Here is a 13656-nt window from a genome sequence, read left to right as displayed (position 1 = left end):
TTCTTTTGCTTCCTCTGCTTCAATTCTCTATCACTACATAACCATATCGCCTTTATTAAGCATCAATAACTACTAAAACTATAAAATAACACGAAAGATGCTAAAAATGACTTAAAAACACAAATCTACCTCCTAAACATCTAAAACACGATTAGACACTAAAACAACTCGGTTTTACTCAAAACACCCTAAAATAACTGCAAAAAGACCTTAATTGTATATATATCAAATAATGCTTTGTCATAGATCCCTTCCCATATATAATGTTTGTATATATATATATATATGAGATCAGGCATGGTAACTTCATCATTATAAAGTATAACAATTTATTGACAATATTGAAACATTATGCATGAAAGATGAAAATGAAAAAAAATATTAATTAAATAATTAAATTTATAACAACTTTCCTATTTTATAACTTAGTAATTAAATTAACAAAATTTTCAATCTCATTCATTTTTCATCTACCATAACAAGTAAAGCGTAAAGTAGTTATTAGCATTTCATTTCTTTGTAATTTCGCCATCATCATCGTCATCCAAAACAAGTTGTATCACCAACCAACACCAACCAACACAAAAAAGTTTCTCACACTATAAATCAACCATCATTTAACTATTTTAATCATATATACCAATGACCATTATCCTAATCTAATCCTCATTTAATACTCTATCTATATTATATCATAATAAACATTTATTTTATGATTAAGTTTAGCTTCACAACAAAATTTATATAAATATAGTTAAATAATAGTAATTGTTTAATTAAAATTTAAATTTCTAAGTGAAGGGTTTTTATTTTATTTCTATTAATATAAAATTATTGATTCATCACCAACTTAATTTGAAAAATATTGGATTTTTTTAAAGTTGATAAATATTTTAAAGGTGATTATACAAGTTTTTATATAATATATTTAAATAAAATAACTTAAACCACTTTTTTAAGAAAAAAAACTCTCTCTCAAATAAATCTCACTTAAAGAACTATTTTCTTAGGGTGTATTTTGGTGTAAAATTTGTTAGGGGAAATTCTTTTTCATCGTGTTTAGATGAAGAATTTTAATTTTTTTGATATTTTTAAAATGCTAGCATTTTGAAATTATAAATTTCCAAATGTTAAGATTTGTAATTGCTTTGTTTGGATATATAATTAATTTAGAAAAAAATAAATTAATGAAATTTTACAAATTAAAAAAATAAGAATAATTATATTAAAAATAAATAATATAAAAAATATTCAATATGAACATTGTTATATTTGTAAAAAACTATAAATAGTTCTAATAAATAAAATTTTAAAAAATATATATTATAATTATATAACACCATGATACTCAACTCGATCGTTAGATCCGAGTTATAATGTGTCACATTTGTTGCCGAAGCAACTATAGTTGAATTACATACATTTTCAAATCGATAAACATCCAAAGGCAACACAAAACATGCGTATAATATGATACATCATCATTTCCAGGTTTTATATGGGCTTACAAAATCCCTTTTTGCTAACCCGAAGTCGTAAAAGGACCTAATTGTAAGGATTCTAAAATTTTGAGTTGACGTCGTGACACCGGAGATTCCTCGTGGCAACGCAACTTACTTTTTTTGTGCTTATCGCGACATTGCAACAATGATTTTGCCACAAAAATCTTGTCAAAAGTTCGTTGTCATGACATGACAATCTATTTCTTCCAAAATCAACATGTTTACAAGTTAAAAGGGACGATGTATTGTATTCGATTCTCAAATAATATTTTTTAGTTACTTGGTTTGAAAATTATATAAAAGTACGAAAATAGTAAAATAACCTTATAATAATATTAATTACCTTTTAAAGTAAGGGTATTTCAATAATTTCGTAATTAAATTAATATCGAATTGATTTGTGACACCAATTCAATTAATTATTATTTTATATATTAAATTTAAAATAAAAAATATTTTAATAATTTTAAAACTAAATTGATGTAACGGAATTCAATGAGCTAGTAAGGATAATATAGATATAGAATACTCAATTCAAAGATTTTTAAAATAAAAAATCAAATAAGTTAAATATTAACGGAATTGATAACCATTATTTTAAAAAATAATGTTCCAGAATTTGGATAAGCATGAGCCCAAGGAAACAAAAAAATCTTTAAAAAAATACGGATGGGACCAACCGAAGCTAATCTCTCTCCTCCTTTGTTTCTTATCATATACATAATACATCATCCTTTTCACTTTCAGTGCACCAAACACCGACCCAACCCAACCCCCACTCCAAAACCAACCGTCCCTTCCATCGCTTGCTCCCTCTCTTTCTCTTTTTACCTTTTGCTTCTCTCTCTCTCTCTCTCTCTCTCTCTATTCACCCATTTTTTCTTTTTTTGTAGAAAATCAATTCGAGCCTTTGATCATGATCAGGTAACAAAAGGAGGTTATTTTTCCTTTTCTCTTTTTAATTTTATTTATTTTTGTAATTAATTTCTGCTTGTTGTCGACTTTCCCTTTCTCCCTGAAAAGGAACGTTATCGGAAGAAAATTTACAAAGTTTCAGGCTTGATCATGTCGTTAAAGGCGATGCCTGCCTGTGATTCTATTTCTGGGAGCTTCATATCGTATTATTCTTTTGGATCATTTTGTTAGATTATAGTTTTAAGAACCTTCGGCTTACTTCATTTTCGAGACTAAAATATAACATTGATTTTTTCCCGCATAAAGATTTTGCTGAAATTTTGTTTATATTGGAGTATGTAGTTTGACCTTCATAGTTCTTTGCTCTATATAATCTTATTTATTTATTTAAAGTACCTATCTCTTTATTTATTCATTCATTTTTTGTTTCTAATTATATTTTCTGCTCCTTTTTTTAGTATTATATGATATTTTTGTGTTTTGATTACTTCTTTTACCTGAAGCTAAAGCTTGGAGTGTAGGGATTTTAGATAGAAAATTGTGAAAAATAGAAAATATTTTAATTTTACAATACAAGCTTTACTTAGAAATATGAAAAAGAAATAGTCCAACTTTTAATTTTTTTGAAAAAAATGGTTTAGAAAAAGACGGTTTTTGTAATTTAATCAAACTCATTGTAGTTCCATCTAAAAGTTATAAAAATCATTTATTTGGCTGCTAACATCTTCTATATGATTTTCAAACTTCATTTTCTCGTGTTTAAATTGGTTTTCCTGTTGTCCAACCAATAGAATTTTTTTGGTCTCATACATGCTGTGTTCCAATGGTGGTTATGAATTGTTATATGCCTGGACATTTCTTTTCCTATTGATGATCATCTCAGCTGAATACTTGTTCTTCTGCTTTCTTTCATATTTGTAGGATGAAGTGAAGTGAAGTGAATGCTTCTGTATTTGGCAATTGAATGGATAGTGTCATGCTGCAGTTTTTATGAGATATATTGATCACTAGGTATTTCTTCAATGGGGGCTGCTTGTTCTAGGAAAAGAGACCAACTGGACAATGTAGATGGTTTCGACAGAGGGGTTTCGGGAAGATATTGCAAAAGTGGGAGTTCGAAGTGGTTAGCAACAACTCTTTCTAGACCTATTCTAGAAATTCAAAGGGAGAAAAAGAAATGTCCATCACTTTTGGAATTATGCACCCATAAAATTCGGGAGGTATTCATTTTATTTATAGCTTGTTTTGAATCCTTACTTCCTGTACCTGGACTGATATTCTAAGATTGGTTCTTGAGCAGGATATAGATAATTATGTTTCATTTTCTACTCTTCCAAGAGATCTAAGTCAGCAGATCTTCAATGAACTAGTGAAGTCACAACGTCTGACTGATGTTTCTCTTGAAGCTTTTCGAGACTGTGCTCTTCAGGTAACAAGTTAAAACATCGGGCATGCTGGATTTCAAAATCATTGTCAAATATTTATTCAATTGTTGATCAGTCTAGTTGAACCATGATGTCTTATCTTCTTTGCAATAGGACCTTTACCTGGGAGACTACCCCGGGGTTAATGAGAATTGGATGGATGTCATCTCTTCACAAGGCTCATCCTTGCTTTCACTAGACCTCTCTGGTTCTGATGTTTCGGATCCTGGATTGATATATCTCAAAGATTGCGTGAACCTTCAAGATTTAAATTTAAATTACTGTGACCAGATTTCTGACCGTGGGCTAAAACACATCAGTGGTAACCTTTTAATGCTCTACGATTCTGATCTATCAAATGCCAAAATTCCATAATAGGAAAAAAATATTTAATAACAAATATTTTGATTGCGACCTGTGGTGCAACATAACCAGGCAAATCTGAATTCTGGCCTAAGGTTTTGACAAATTGAATTCTATCTTTCAAAGTTGCTTCTCTGTTTATATTTTGCCTCCCCCCCCCCCCAAATCAGTGATTACTCTTCTCCTATTTCCTTCTTGGTCTGGTTTCTTTCTTTTCTTCCTTTCAGCTACTTCATTAACTTGATACTAGATTACCTTATGACGCATATTTTGGTGACGAAAACACTTATGTTTCGCACTTGCAACGCTTAAAAAAAGATAAATATACATAGAACTTTTTTTAATTGTTGATGCTTTTTTTTTTTGGTGAAAGTACTGTTCTTACAGGAGGTGGGTAGTTCATAGTTGTTTTTGTATATAGTAATTTTTAAAAATAAATGGTTATTTTTTTTTCAAAGATATTGTATTAAAAATATTAAAAGACATAGTCACCCTTATTATAATATTTTTGAAAATACTGGTTCTTTTGATATTTTCTTAATTGAGTTGGTGTTGAATTAACTTGTGATCCTATCTCTGTTTATATTTTGCCTCCCCCCCCCCAAATCAGTGATTACTCTTCTCCTATTTCCTTCTTGGTCTGGTTTCTTTCTTTTCTTCCTTTCAGCTACTTCATTAACTTGATACTAGATTACCTTATGACGCATATTTTGGTGACGAAAACACTTATGTTTCGCACTTGCAACGCTTAAAAAAAGATAAATATACATAGAACTTTTTTAATTGTTGGTGCTTTTTTTTTTGGTGAAAGTACTGTTCTTACAGGAGGTGGGTAGTTCATAGTTGTTTTTGTATATAGTAATTTTTAAAAATAAATGGTTATTTTTTTTCAAAGATATTGTATTAAAAATATTAAATGACATAGTCACCCTTATTATAATATTTTTGAAAATACTGGTTCTTTTGATATTTTCTTAATTGAGTTGGTGTTGAATTAACTTGTGATCCTATCTCAGTTAAGAGTTAAAATTTTAGTATAGATTCAACAATTTTGCATATCTTGGTAATTTTCTATGTTTGCATGTGACATAAAATCTTTTAGGTCTGTCAAACTTGAGGAGTCTCACTTTTCGGAGAAACAGTGCAATCACTGCACAAGGAATGGCCGCCTTATCTGGCCTAGTAAACCTGATGAAGCTGGACCTGGAAAAATGTCCTGGGATTCATGGGGGGCTTATTCACATCAAAGGTAGTTTTCTACTTGTATGATTGTCTTGTCTCTACTTTTTGGTTTCTTAACAAGGATTTTCACTGTTCCTGAGGCTGCAAGCACTCCTGAGGAACATATTTTGGAAGAGTAGCATTATGGGCCGTCTGAACCTCTTTTGCCCTTCCCTCTTTCTCTGCTTTTAGGGTGCATGATAGTTAGTTCAACGTCAGCGGATTTGAGTTGTTAGTTCTTAAAGTTTTCTTTACACTAGTGGAAATGTTTGAATGACAGAATATATAAGGAGATGATTTCATGATGGATTTCGCCTTTCCCTTGACTAGTTAGCATATACTGAAATGCACTTCTTTGGGGTGTTATGTCTGCATATTAGTTATGGATGTTGTGTTGGCATTATTTTATATTTGGCTGATGAGCTCTGTTTATCAATCTACAGGTTTGACAATGTTAGAGTCTCTTAGTATTAAATGGTGTAATTGCATAACAGATGCTGATATGAAGCCTCTTTCAGGTGATTCTTACATTGTGTTTGCTACTGCCATTTGGTAGATTTTTCCTGAACATTATATTCTCCAGTTAACTCTCTTCTCATTTTCTATCTCCCACATAAATATAGTTGTGTTTTTACCTTCCTTCTGAAGAAACTTGTCTTGCCTTGACTTGAACTTGGCTTATATTTAGAAAATTTCCGCTCCGCTCTCTCGACCTCCAGTTGGCTATATATATATATTTCCCAATGACTCAACTGTGCTACCTTTGTCACAGGATTTAACAGTTGAAATTTCTCTTTTTCTAGCATTCCAATAGGCCATCATTACTTGTTGGAATCATATTTGTCTCTTTTCAATTGTTCTTGATCCTTTTCTTTGTCTGGCCACTTGATCGCATGAAGGTTAAGGACACTTTTAAATGGACTCATTTTTTCCCTCTTTTACTTCTGCTATTGCTTTAATTTGCTGAGTAATACTAATATGAATTACTCAATTCATTTATGTATCTGCACTAACTTCTTTTATCATGTTTTAGGGCTTACAAACTTGAAAAGCTTACAGATTTCCTGTAGTAAGGTTACAGATTTTGGCATCACTTATTTAAAAGGTACTTCATGACAATTTCATTTGCTGCGATACTTGACCTTATGGTATTAAGATGAATATGATAAATTGGCAGATAGTTTCTTCTGTTGGGCTGCCCAGATTTGGGTGGATTTTTATGAGTCTACAACCCCCCTTCCCCCCAAACACACACACATAAAGGCTTTAATCTAAACTAAGGTGGCTGATATTAGAAGGTTTGTTTGCTATATGCATGCCTAATTTCATCAAAAGAAAGTCATTTTAAACCTTTGGACCAGAATGAATCAATTAGTTTTTTAAATTTCCTGCTTATGTCTCCTTTACTCGAATTCTTGATTTACTTGCTATTAATATCTTAGATTTTTGTGCTAGTTGTGGTATACAATTTTGCCTTGTGGAAACCGGATTTTTGTTTTAGTTCATTTAACTCGAGAGTTAATGCTCGAGCGTTTTCTACTTATAGAAGGTTATAGGAATTCTGTAGTTGGCTGCTACTGATTTCTGAATTCTTATTTCCCTGAATTTTTTTTTTATTTCTAATCTGTTCCAGGTCTGCAAAATCTTTCTGTTTTGAACTTGGAGGGCTGCCCAGTTACAGCTTCGTGCTTTGATACTCTTTCAGGTATATATCTTTTCATCCATACTGCTAACCATTTTGAGCCAGATGGAATCTGGAACCGCAAATTGCAGCTCTATTTCTGCTGTTAAAACGTGATGTTTCATTTAAATCATCCATTCCCTTCCCTTTTCCAGTTCGGTATTTTGGTGCTCGTGACAGTAACTGCTTTTGGGTTTTATAAATCTGTATGGGAACTCCTGATTGTGTTTCTTACTGATTTCTCTTAATTTCAACATTTTTTCATGTTATTGTGAGAAAATTTCAAATTGATCGATCTATTGTATAAAATTTAATTACTTAGTGCTTAGGGTAATTCGATATAAACATGATATTCTTGACATTTTTCTTTTTCTTTCCGTAGTGCTTGTATCTCTGTTATATTTGAATCTTAGCAGATGCAATTTATCCGATGATGGATGTGAGAAGCTTTCAAGTAAGTTTCATATTTACCCATTCCATGTTTGTAGAGTTAAAAAGGTTCTGAGATGGCCTTTGGCTTATGGGTATTTTCTTTTGACAGAGCTTGGTAATCTGAAAGTATTGAACTTGGGTTTCAATGACATCAGTGATGCATGTTTGATACACCTAAAAGGTGCTCTCTCGCGTTGTTAGATAGCATAATAAACTATGTATTTTTGTTTAATATATGTCGACTCTACTATTTTGAAGATCTGATAATGAAGAGGATATTGGTAGAACTGAAATTATTTATCTACATAATGAGATTATTCTTTGTGGAACATGTTATAAAGTGTCTTGTGATATATGTATTTTTTGTGAAATTTCTTAAATTACTTTCATGGGACCTACAGTCCATTTCTTTTTTAATACTTATTCAGGTTTGACAAATTTGGAGAGCTTGAACTTGGATTCATGTAGAATTGGTGATAATGGGCTGGTTCACTTGCCAGGTTATTTGTTGCAACTACAGTAACATTCATTAATATTTCCTTATTGTTTGATTTGGGGCAATATGGATCATATAAACATTCAGATATGTGCATATTTAAAGGGAAGGAAACAACTCTTCCAAAAAAGAGAAAAAAATGGGAAGAACTCAAGAGATAGAGCAAAAAGTTGTAGTTGCCCTCACAAGAAATTGAAAATTATTCCGTAGTTAGTGGAATAAGTTTATTAGTTTATTTTCTCTTGCCAGTGGAAATTATTTTCTCTAGCAAAAAGTTGGTTGGGGTTGCCCTTGCAATATATTAGAAAGCCTTTTCTCTAGCTAGTGGAATAAGAATGAACTCGGGAGATTGAGCATAAGGTTGTTTGGAGTTTCTCTTACAAGATATTGGAAATTATTCTCTCTAGCTAGTAGAAAAAGTTTATAAGTTTTCTAAGGAATAAAATGGTATAATGAGTTTATCGGAATAATAATATTTGCTTTTTGGATTTCTTTGCAAGAGACTGCCTTGTAAGTAATGTTACCGTTGCCTTTGATATATTCGGTGAGGGTATTGCCAATTATAGTTGAGTATTGCCATTGGAAGCCTAATTAAACCTTAGTCTATGTTTGTGAAGGAAATAAATGTTTTGAGATTCGAAATTGCTTCACTTTTCAAGTATACATAATTTAACTAACTGTTCCCTGCCTTTGCTTGTTTTCATTTGTTAGTTCATTTGTTTACTACACTCATTTCATTAACATAGTTTAATAGTCCGCCTCTTAAAAAAGCTGTTGTTTGAACACCCCAAAGAAGTGCTGATGTTTGCATGTAATTACTTTTGTCTGTTTAGGTCTTCAAAATTTGAAATGTTTGGAGTTGTCTGATACTGAAGTTGGAAGCAATGGTCTTCGCTATCTTTCTGGTTAGCTATCCACCTTTCTCTTTGTTTGACATCATTTATGGTTCAGTTTTGTTGGTAAAATGCTTTTAAATTCTCTGGTCTTGCCATCTGTTTAGTTGATTCCTTTTTGCAATTTGCTCTGTGCTCCCATTTAATATCCTGATTTTGTAGCTTTCTTGAAGCTCAGGAGATTTTCCTTTCTGATATAGGTTTATCTGCTGTAGGGAGCTTTTGCTGTTAGGATCCCCCCCTCCCCCGACTTAACTGAAGAGTAAATGAGGGAGTAATACTTAGATGTGTCAAATACACCCAAATCCGATCAACTCAAATCAGTGTCCAAACCAACTCGTTTTAACCTTTAAAAACTCAACAACCCAAACTCGAACCTGCTTAACCTGAAGCCAAATGATCCAAACCTATAATAATTCAAATTCAGAATGAGCGCAATCCAAAATGACCTGAATCTATAATGAGCCTAGCCTAAAATGGTCCAAAGTATGATTAAAAAATAATTTTATTAAAATAATACATATGATGTAACTTATTAATTTGTTCTAACTTCTAATATATAACTTGTTAATTGTGATTGTCATTTTGGATTCTGATGGGTATGCAAAAATAATTTGATATATACAAATTGATCATGCTTTCATATTTGTTCTCTTATTTAAATGTATAAATAAATGTGTAATGTTTTACATTTAGCAATCAAATTATTATATATCTGTACGGTCTATGATTATATTGTTATGATGATTTTTAGTATAGGATTAATTTAAAAAATATATTGAAAAGTAATAACTATTTAGTCAGTTAAAAATATTTTTCAGTGGTTCACTATATTATGGATTAATTAATTTAAATTTGAAATAAATTTTAATATATTCAATTCTAAATTTTTTAATTATTATTAAATTTATAATAAATTTAACTCACAATTATATAATTTGTTTAACTGACAAAGCACTGAAGCTTTTGGAATAGAGCATTGAAGTGTTGGAAGAATATAGCGACAGACTAGAGTAGTGGAGTGCTAGAGCATTGGAATGCAGTAATGGAGCATTGCAGTAGTGTAGTGTTGGAATGCTGGAGAATTGTAGAGTACTGAAGTACTGGAAGTATGGAGAGTTCAAGGGAGTGCTATTATCGGTGAGCACTTTCAGTAGTGTAGTCTGCATTACTGCAGGCGATTTGTTATCAGGGAGTACTGTCAGTGTTGCCAAAAGAGCTGTTGCTGGAGAGCATTGCCTAATCAAGTTGTGCTTGTATGACATAATGCTAAAAACAAACAGCTAGTATATGTCTTCATGCTTGAGATAAAACCTAGGGGAAGCAGATTAATGAAGACAATTTTAAGTTGTGAGAGAGCGGTCACCTTGTTTGTCTAGTCTAGAGAACTAAATCATTCAATATGCTTATTGAGAATGATACGTACTTGAACAATCTAGTAGTTCTTATACTTGATCATTCAATTTTTATTGTTTTACTTGTAGGTTTGTGTAAGCTGGAGAGTATAAACCTGTCATTCACTGTTGTTTCTGATGGTGGATTAAGAGAGCTGTCTGGACTAACGTCTCTTAAATCACTTAATCTGGATGCTCGTCAAATCACAGATGCTGGACTTGCAGCTCTTACAAGTAAGACTATACAAAGCAGTTGTCAAGGACAATTCTCTAAAGCTTTTCATGCTTCTTTCAATTTTTTGAGTAGGCACTTGTATCTGTAAACTATGATTTGATTATGAGATATGTTCACGTTTCTGCCAACAAGCTAATTGTCAGAAAACCAGTCAACAAGAAACACATGTTTCATGTTAAAGCTCTAAAAGGCAACTAAGGATATACATCAACTGTTCTTTGGCTTTGGCTAGCAACTTAGGATGCTTTACTTTTGGATCATGTGCATATAGTCAGTACACTCAGTTTTCTAGGTTTATTGTATTGCTCTTATTTTCTTCTCTTCTTGAGGCAGGTTTGACTGGGCTGACTCATCTTGATCTTTTTGGAGCCCGTATCACAGATTCTGGGACAAGTCACTTACGAAGTATGATTAGCACTTAATTTTGAATTCCATTTCGTAAAGAAAATTATTATACTTACTCGTCTTTTTGGATGGCCAACCATATTCATAGTTTTGGAACTATGTTATGTGGACTCAGGATTGGGTGTTAGATATCTACTTAAGTATTGTATACAGTAAGTTTTCTAAATTATTTCTGCTGCTCTTGTAATACCCATATGTGCCAGTGCAAGGTTAAGAGTCCATATAACATAGTTTAGGAACTCCTCTATTTGCCTATAACAGATGCATCTCTGCCTTTGATGTTAATATTTACTTTTCCCATCGGGGAAAGGGTGTTGTATTAACAACCTCTTATATTACCAATGTACCACGAGTCTTTTGATCTAAAAGTACACTGGATATTTTACTTTTTGAGAATGGATCATCTGCTTACAGATTTGAAGAACTTGCGCTCCTTGGAAATCTGTGGTGGAGGATTGACCGATGCTGGTGTGAAGAATATTAAAGATCTTTCATCCCTGTCGCTGCTAAATTTGTCACAGAACTGTAACCTGACAGATAAAACTTTGGAGATGATCTCCGGTATTGATGTGACTCTATACTTTGTTATTTTCCTATGTCGAAGGGAGGTGGTTGAGAATGATAAAATGTAGCTCATGTAGCTCGTGTATTATTGTAGACGGTAGAGTAATAGTAACCAAAGCGTTGGATCTGACACATGTAGTGCACTACCATTAATGCATTGCAGGGTTGACAGGATTGATCTCTTTGAACGTTTCAAATTCCCGTGTGACAAGTGCAGGATTGAGACATCTAAAGCCCCTGAAGAACTTAAGATCTCTGACCTTGGAGGCTTGCAAGGTCACAGCAAATGACATAAGGAGGCTTCAGTCAGCTGGTCTCCCTAATCTGGTAAACTTCCGCCCCGAGTAGTAATTATGTTTATGGTGGCGTTGATATGTTCTGTAGATAGCTTTTATTGGGGAGGGGAACACTGCTATCTGTATATGTGAAAAAGTTGAGCAGATGTTGGGACATATTTGTACATATGGGGTGATTGAAAGGTAGTTAAGGAAGCAGCTTAATTTACTTTAGTAAATTTAAAGGGAGGGGCTGAAATGGTCACTTTCTTTAAGGGCCGCGGTTTTTAGATGAAAGAAGAATAATCAAATTTCTGTAAATATGCTTTGAATGATTTATCAGCGGTGTGTGCTGTACTGTGTGAACTTGTGTACAGTTGTACGTACCGGCCCATTATCATGAATTTTATTTAGTTTGAATTATGCTTGAACTTTTCATACTCCTTATCTTTATTTTTATTTTCAAGAATTAGTCTTACTTTTTAAGATTCTTAATGGTACTTTTGTTTTGGTTAAATTTAGTTTCATCGTAACATCATGTTATTTTTTAATTTAAAATATTACACTTAACGAATTTAATAAAGAAATGTCGATGGTGGTGATGAAGTTTTTTCAAAATACAAGTGGAAAGATTATTTTTAAATGGAAATTGAATTCTTTTCTACCATCAGTACCATATTTCGTCACTAATTGCGATCAAGGCTGCTTTGTGTTGCATTGAATCAAATATATCCATTGATTGGGATCATAGGAAGCTGTTAGTATAGGTTATTATGGCAGGATAAAATATTATGCCCTGATTTTGGGTCCAAAAAAGCAATCTTGAATTTAATGGTGGTGATCCCTGTTAGGACAAATGCATATGTTTGTCATTCATGTTCAACCTATATACAATGAGCTTGAAGGACGATCTCCTCAACAAGGTAGGAAGGATCGTAACTTTTGTGGAAGCACACCGAAACCGATGTTTTGACGAATTTCGATAAGCATCTCGGGATTAAATTCAGCACGGGCTTGAATTTTATCGTTCTAGTTGGCTGCAGTTTTCATTTAGTCCATGTTTTCCCTGTTATACATTTTTCCCTGCAAAAAACTGTGGACACCTTGGTTTTTCATGGATTAGCTCCTTTGATACTGAGTGGGAAAAGGTCATTGGCATTAACATTGGTGTTGCTGGCTCTTATCTACTTGGGTCTACAATGATCCCAAATATATGGACACCTTTCAAGTTTACAGGGGCAACGACAGCTGTTTCATTAGGTTTTACATTCCCAGTTTGATTGCATTGACGACAGGGAAACAAGACAAGGGTTTGAGGTCGAGCAGGGTGCAGAGATTTTTGTCGTGGTTGATGTTAATATTGGCTATAACAATTGGGAATATTTATACTATTAGTGAGAAAATGTGATTGATTCTCCCCTTCTTAAGGTTTACCCAAGGTTTAGGTCCAACTCTAGATCATGTTTATTTGTTGTTAGTACACAGTCAAATGGTTATGGTTGATTCTTCATGTGCCTGCCATTATGCTAGCATATCCCATATTGTTGTTCAATTTGTACCTATGTTTTTTGTAGTTATGTTTTGAAATGTACAGTTCAGACTTAAAAATAAAATCTAAAGGTTTTTCTTTGGAATTATAAATATTCATATATTGTATATAGGTAGTTTTTGTATGATAAAATCAGATTTTTTTTTCTTCATTTAGAATTTTTCTTAGTGTTAAAAAAAAATACTTTTGACTAGTGTTACAAACAATTGATTAAAGCTCGTGGTGATGATTGCGCAAAAAGTGTCTCATGAAGTTCAATTCATTAAATGAGGCTCATTCGAATTATATGAACTGACCTGATTTGTAG

General features: G+C 32.4%; 1 protein-coding gene across 3 annotated transcripts; it reads left to right on the top strand.

Annotated features, from left to right (window-relative positions):
* Nucleotides 1-2102: 2102 nt before the first annotated feature.
* Nucleotides 2103-12238, top strand: LOC107914145 (F-box/LRR-repeat protein 14). 3 transcript variants are annotated; one of them, XM_016842936.2, is made up of 16 exons: nucleotides 2103-2426; nucleotides 3339-3637; nucleotides 3718-3846; nucleotides 3956-4163; nucleotides 5307-5453; nucleotides 5869-5943; nucleotides 6459-6530; nucleotides 7059-7130; nucleotides 7489-7560; nucleotides 7648-7719; nucleotides 7967-8038; nucleotides 8868-8939; nucleotides 10412-10555; nucleotides 10890-10961; nucleotides 11376-11522; nucleotides 11689-12238. In XM_016842936.2, the coding sequence occupies exons 2-16, from the start codon at nucleotides 3440-3442 to the stop codon at nucleotides 11871-11873; spliced, it is 1737 nt and encodes a 578-aa protein (XP_016698425.2). In that variant the 5' UTR covers nucleotides 2103-2426; nucleotides 3339-3439; the 3' UTR covers nucleotides 11874-12238. The 3 variants fall into 3 exon arrangements, with proteins under 3 accessions (XP_016698425.2, XP_040958995.1, XP_040958994.1); XM_041103060.1 differs by lacking the exon at nucleotides 2103-2426 and adding an exon at nucleotides 2531-2620; XM_041103061.1 differs by lacking the exon at nucleotides 7967-8038 and having other exon boundaries at nucleotides 2236-2426.
* The last annotated feature ends 1418 nt before the right edge of the window (nucleotides 12239-13656 follow it).

Source organism: Gossypium hirsutum, chromosome D10, assembly GCF_007990345.1.
Source record: "Gossypium hirsutum isolate 1008001.06 chromosome D10, Gossypium_hirsutum_v2.1, whole genome shotgun sequence".
Taxonomy (NCBI): Eukaryota; Viridiplantae; Streptophyta; class Magnoliopsida; order Malvales; family Malvaceae; genus Gossypium; species Gossypium hirsutum.
Note: the sequence above shows the minus strand (reverse complement) of the source record. Positions and strands in the feature narration are given on the sequence as shown.

Coding starts and splice junctions, on each gene's coding strand:
- LOC107914145 (XM_016842936.2), top strand. CDS start 3,440: ATGGGGGCTGCTTGTTCTAGGAAAAGAGACCAACTGGACAATGTAGAT. Junction 3,847..3,955: donor TTCGAGACTGTGCTCTTCAG/GTAACAAGTTAA, acceptor TCTTTGCAATAG/GACCTTTACCTGGGAGACTA. Junction 8,940..10,411: donor TGGTCTTCGCTATCTTTCTG/GTTAGCTATCCA, acceptor TTTTACTTGTAG/GTTTGTGTAAGCTGGAGAGT.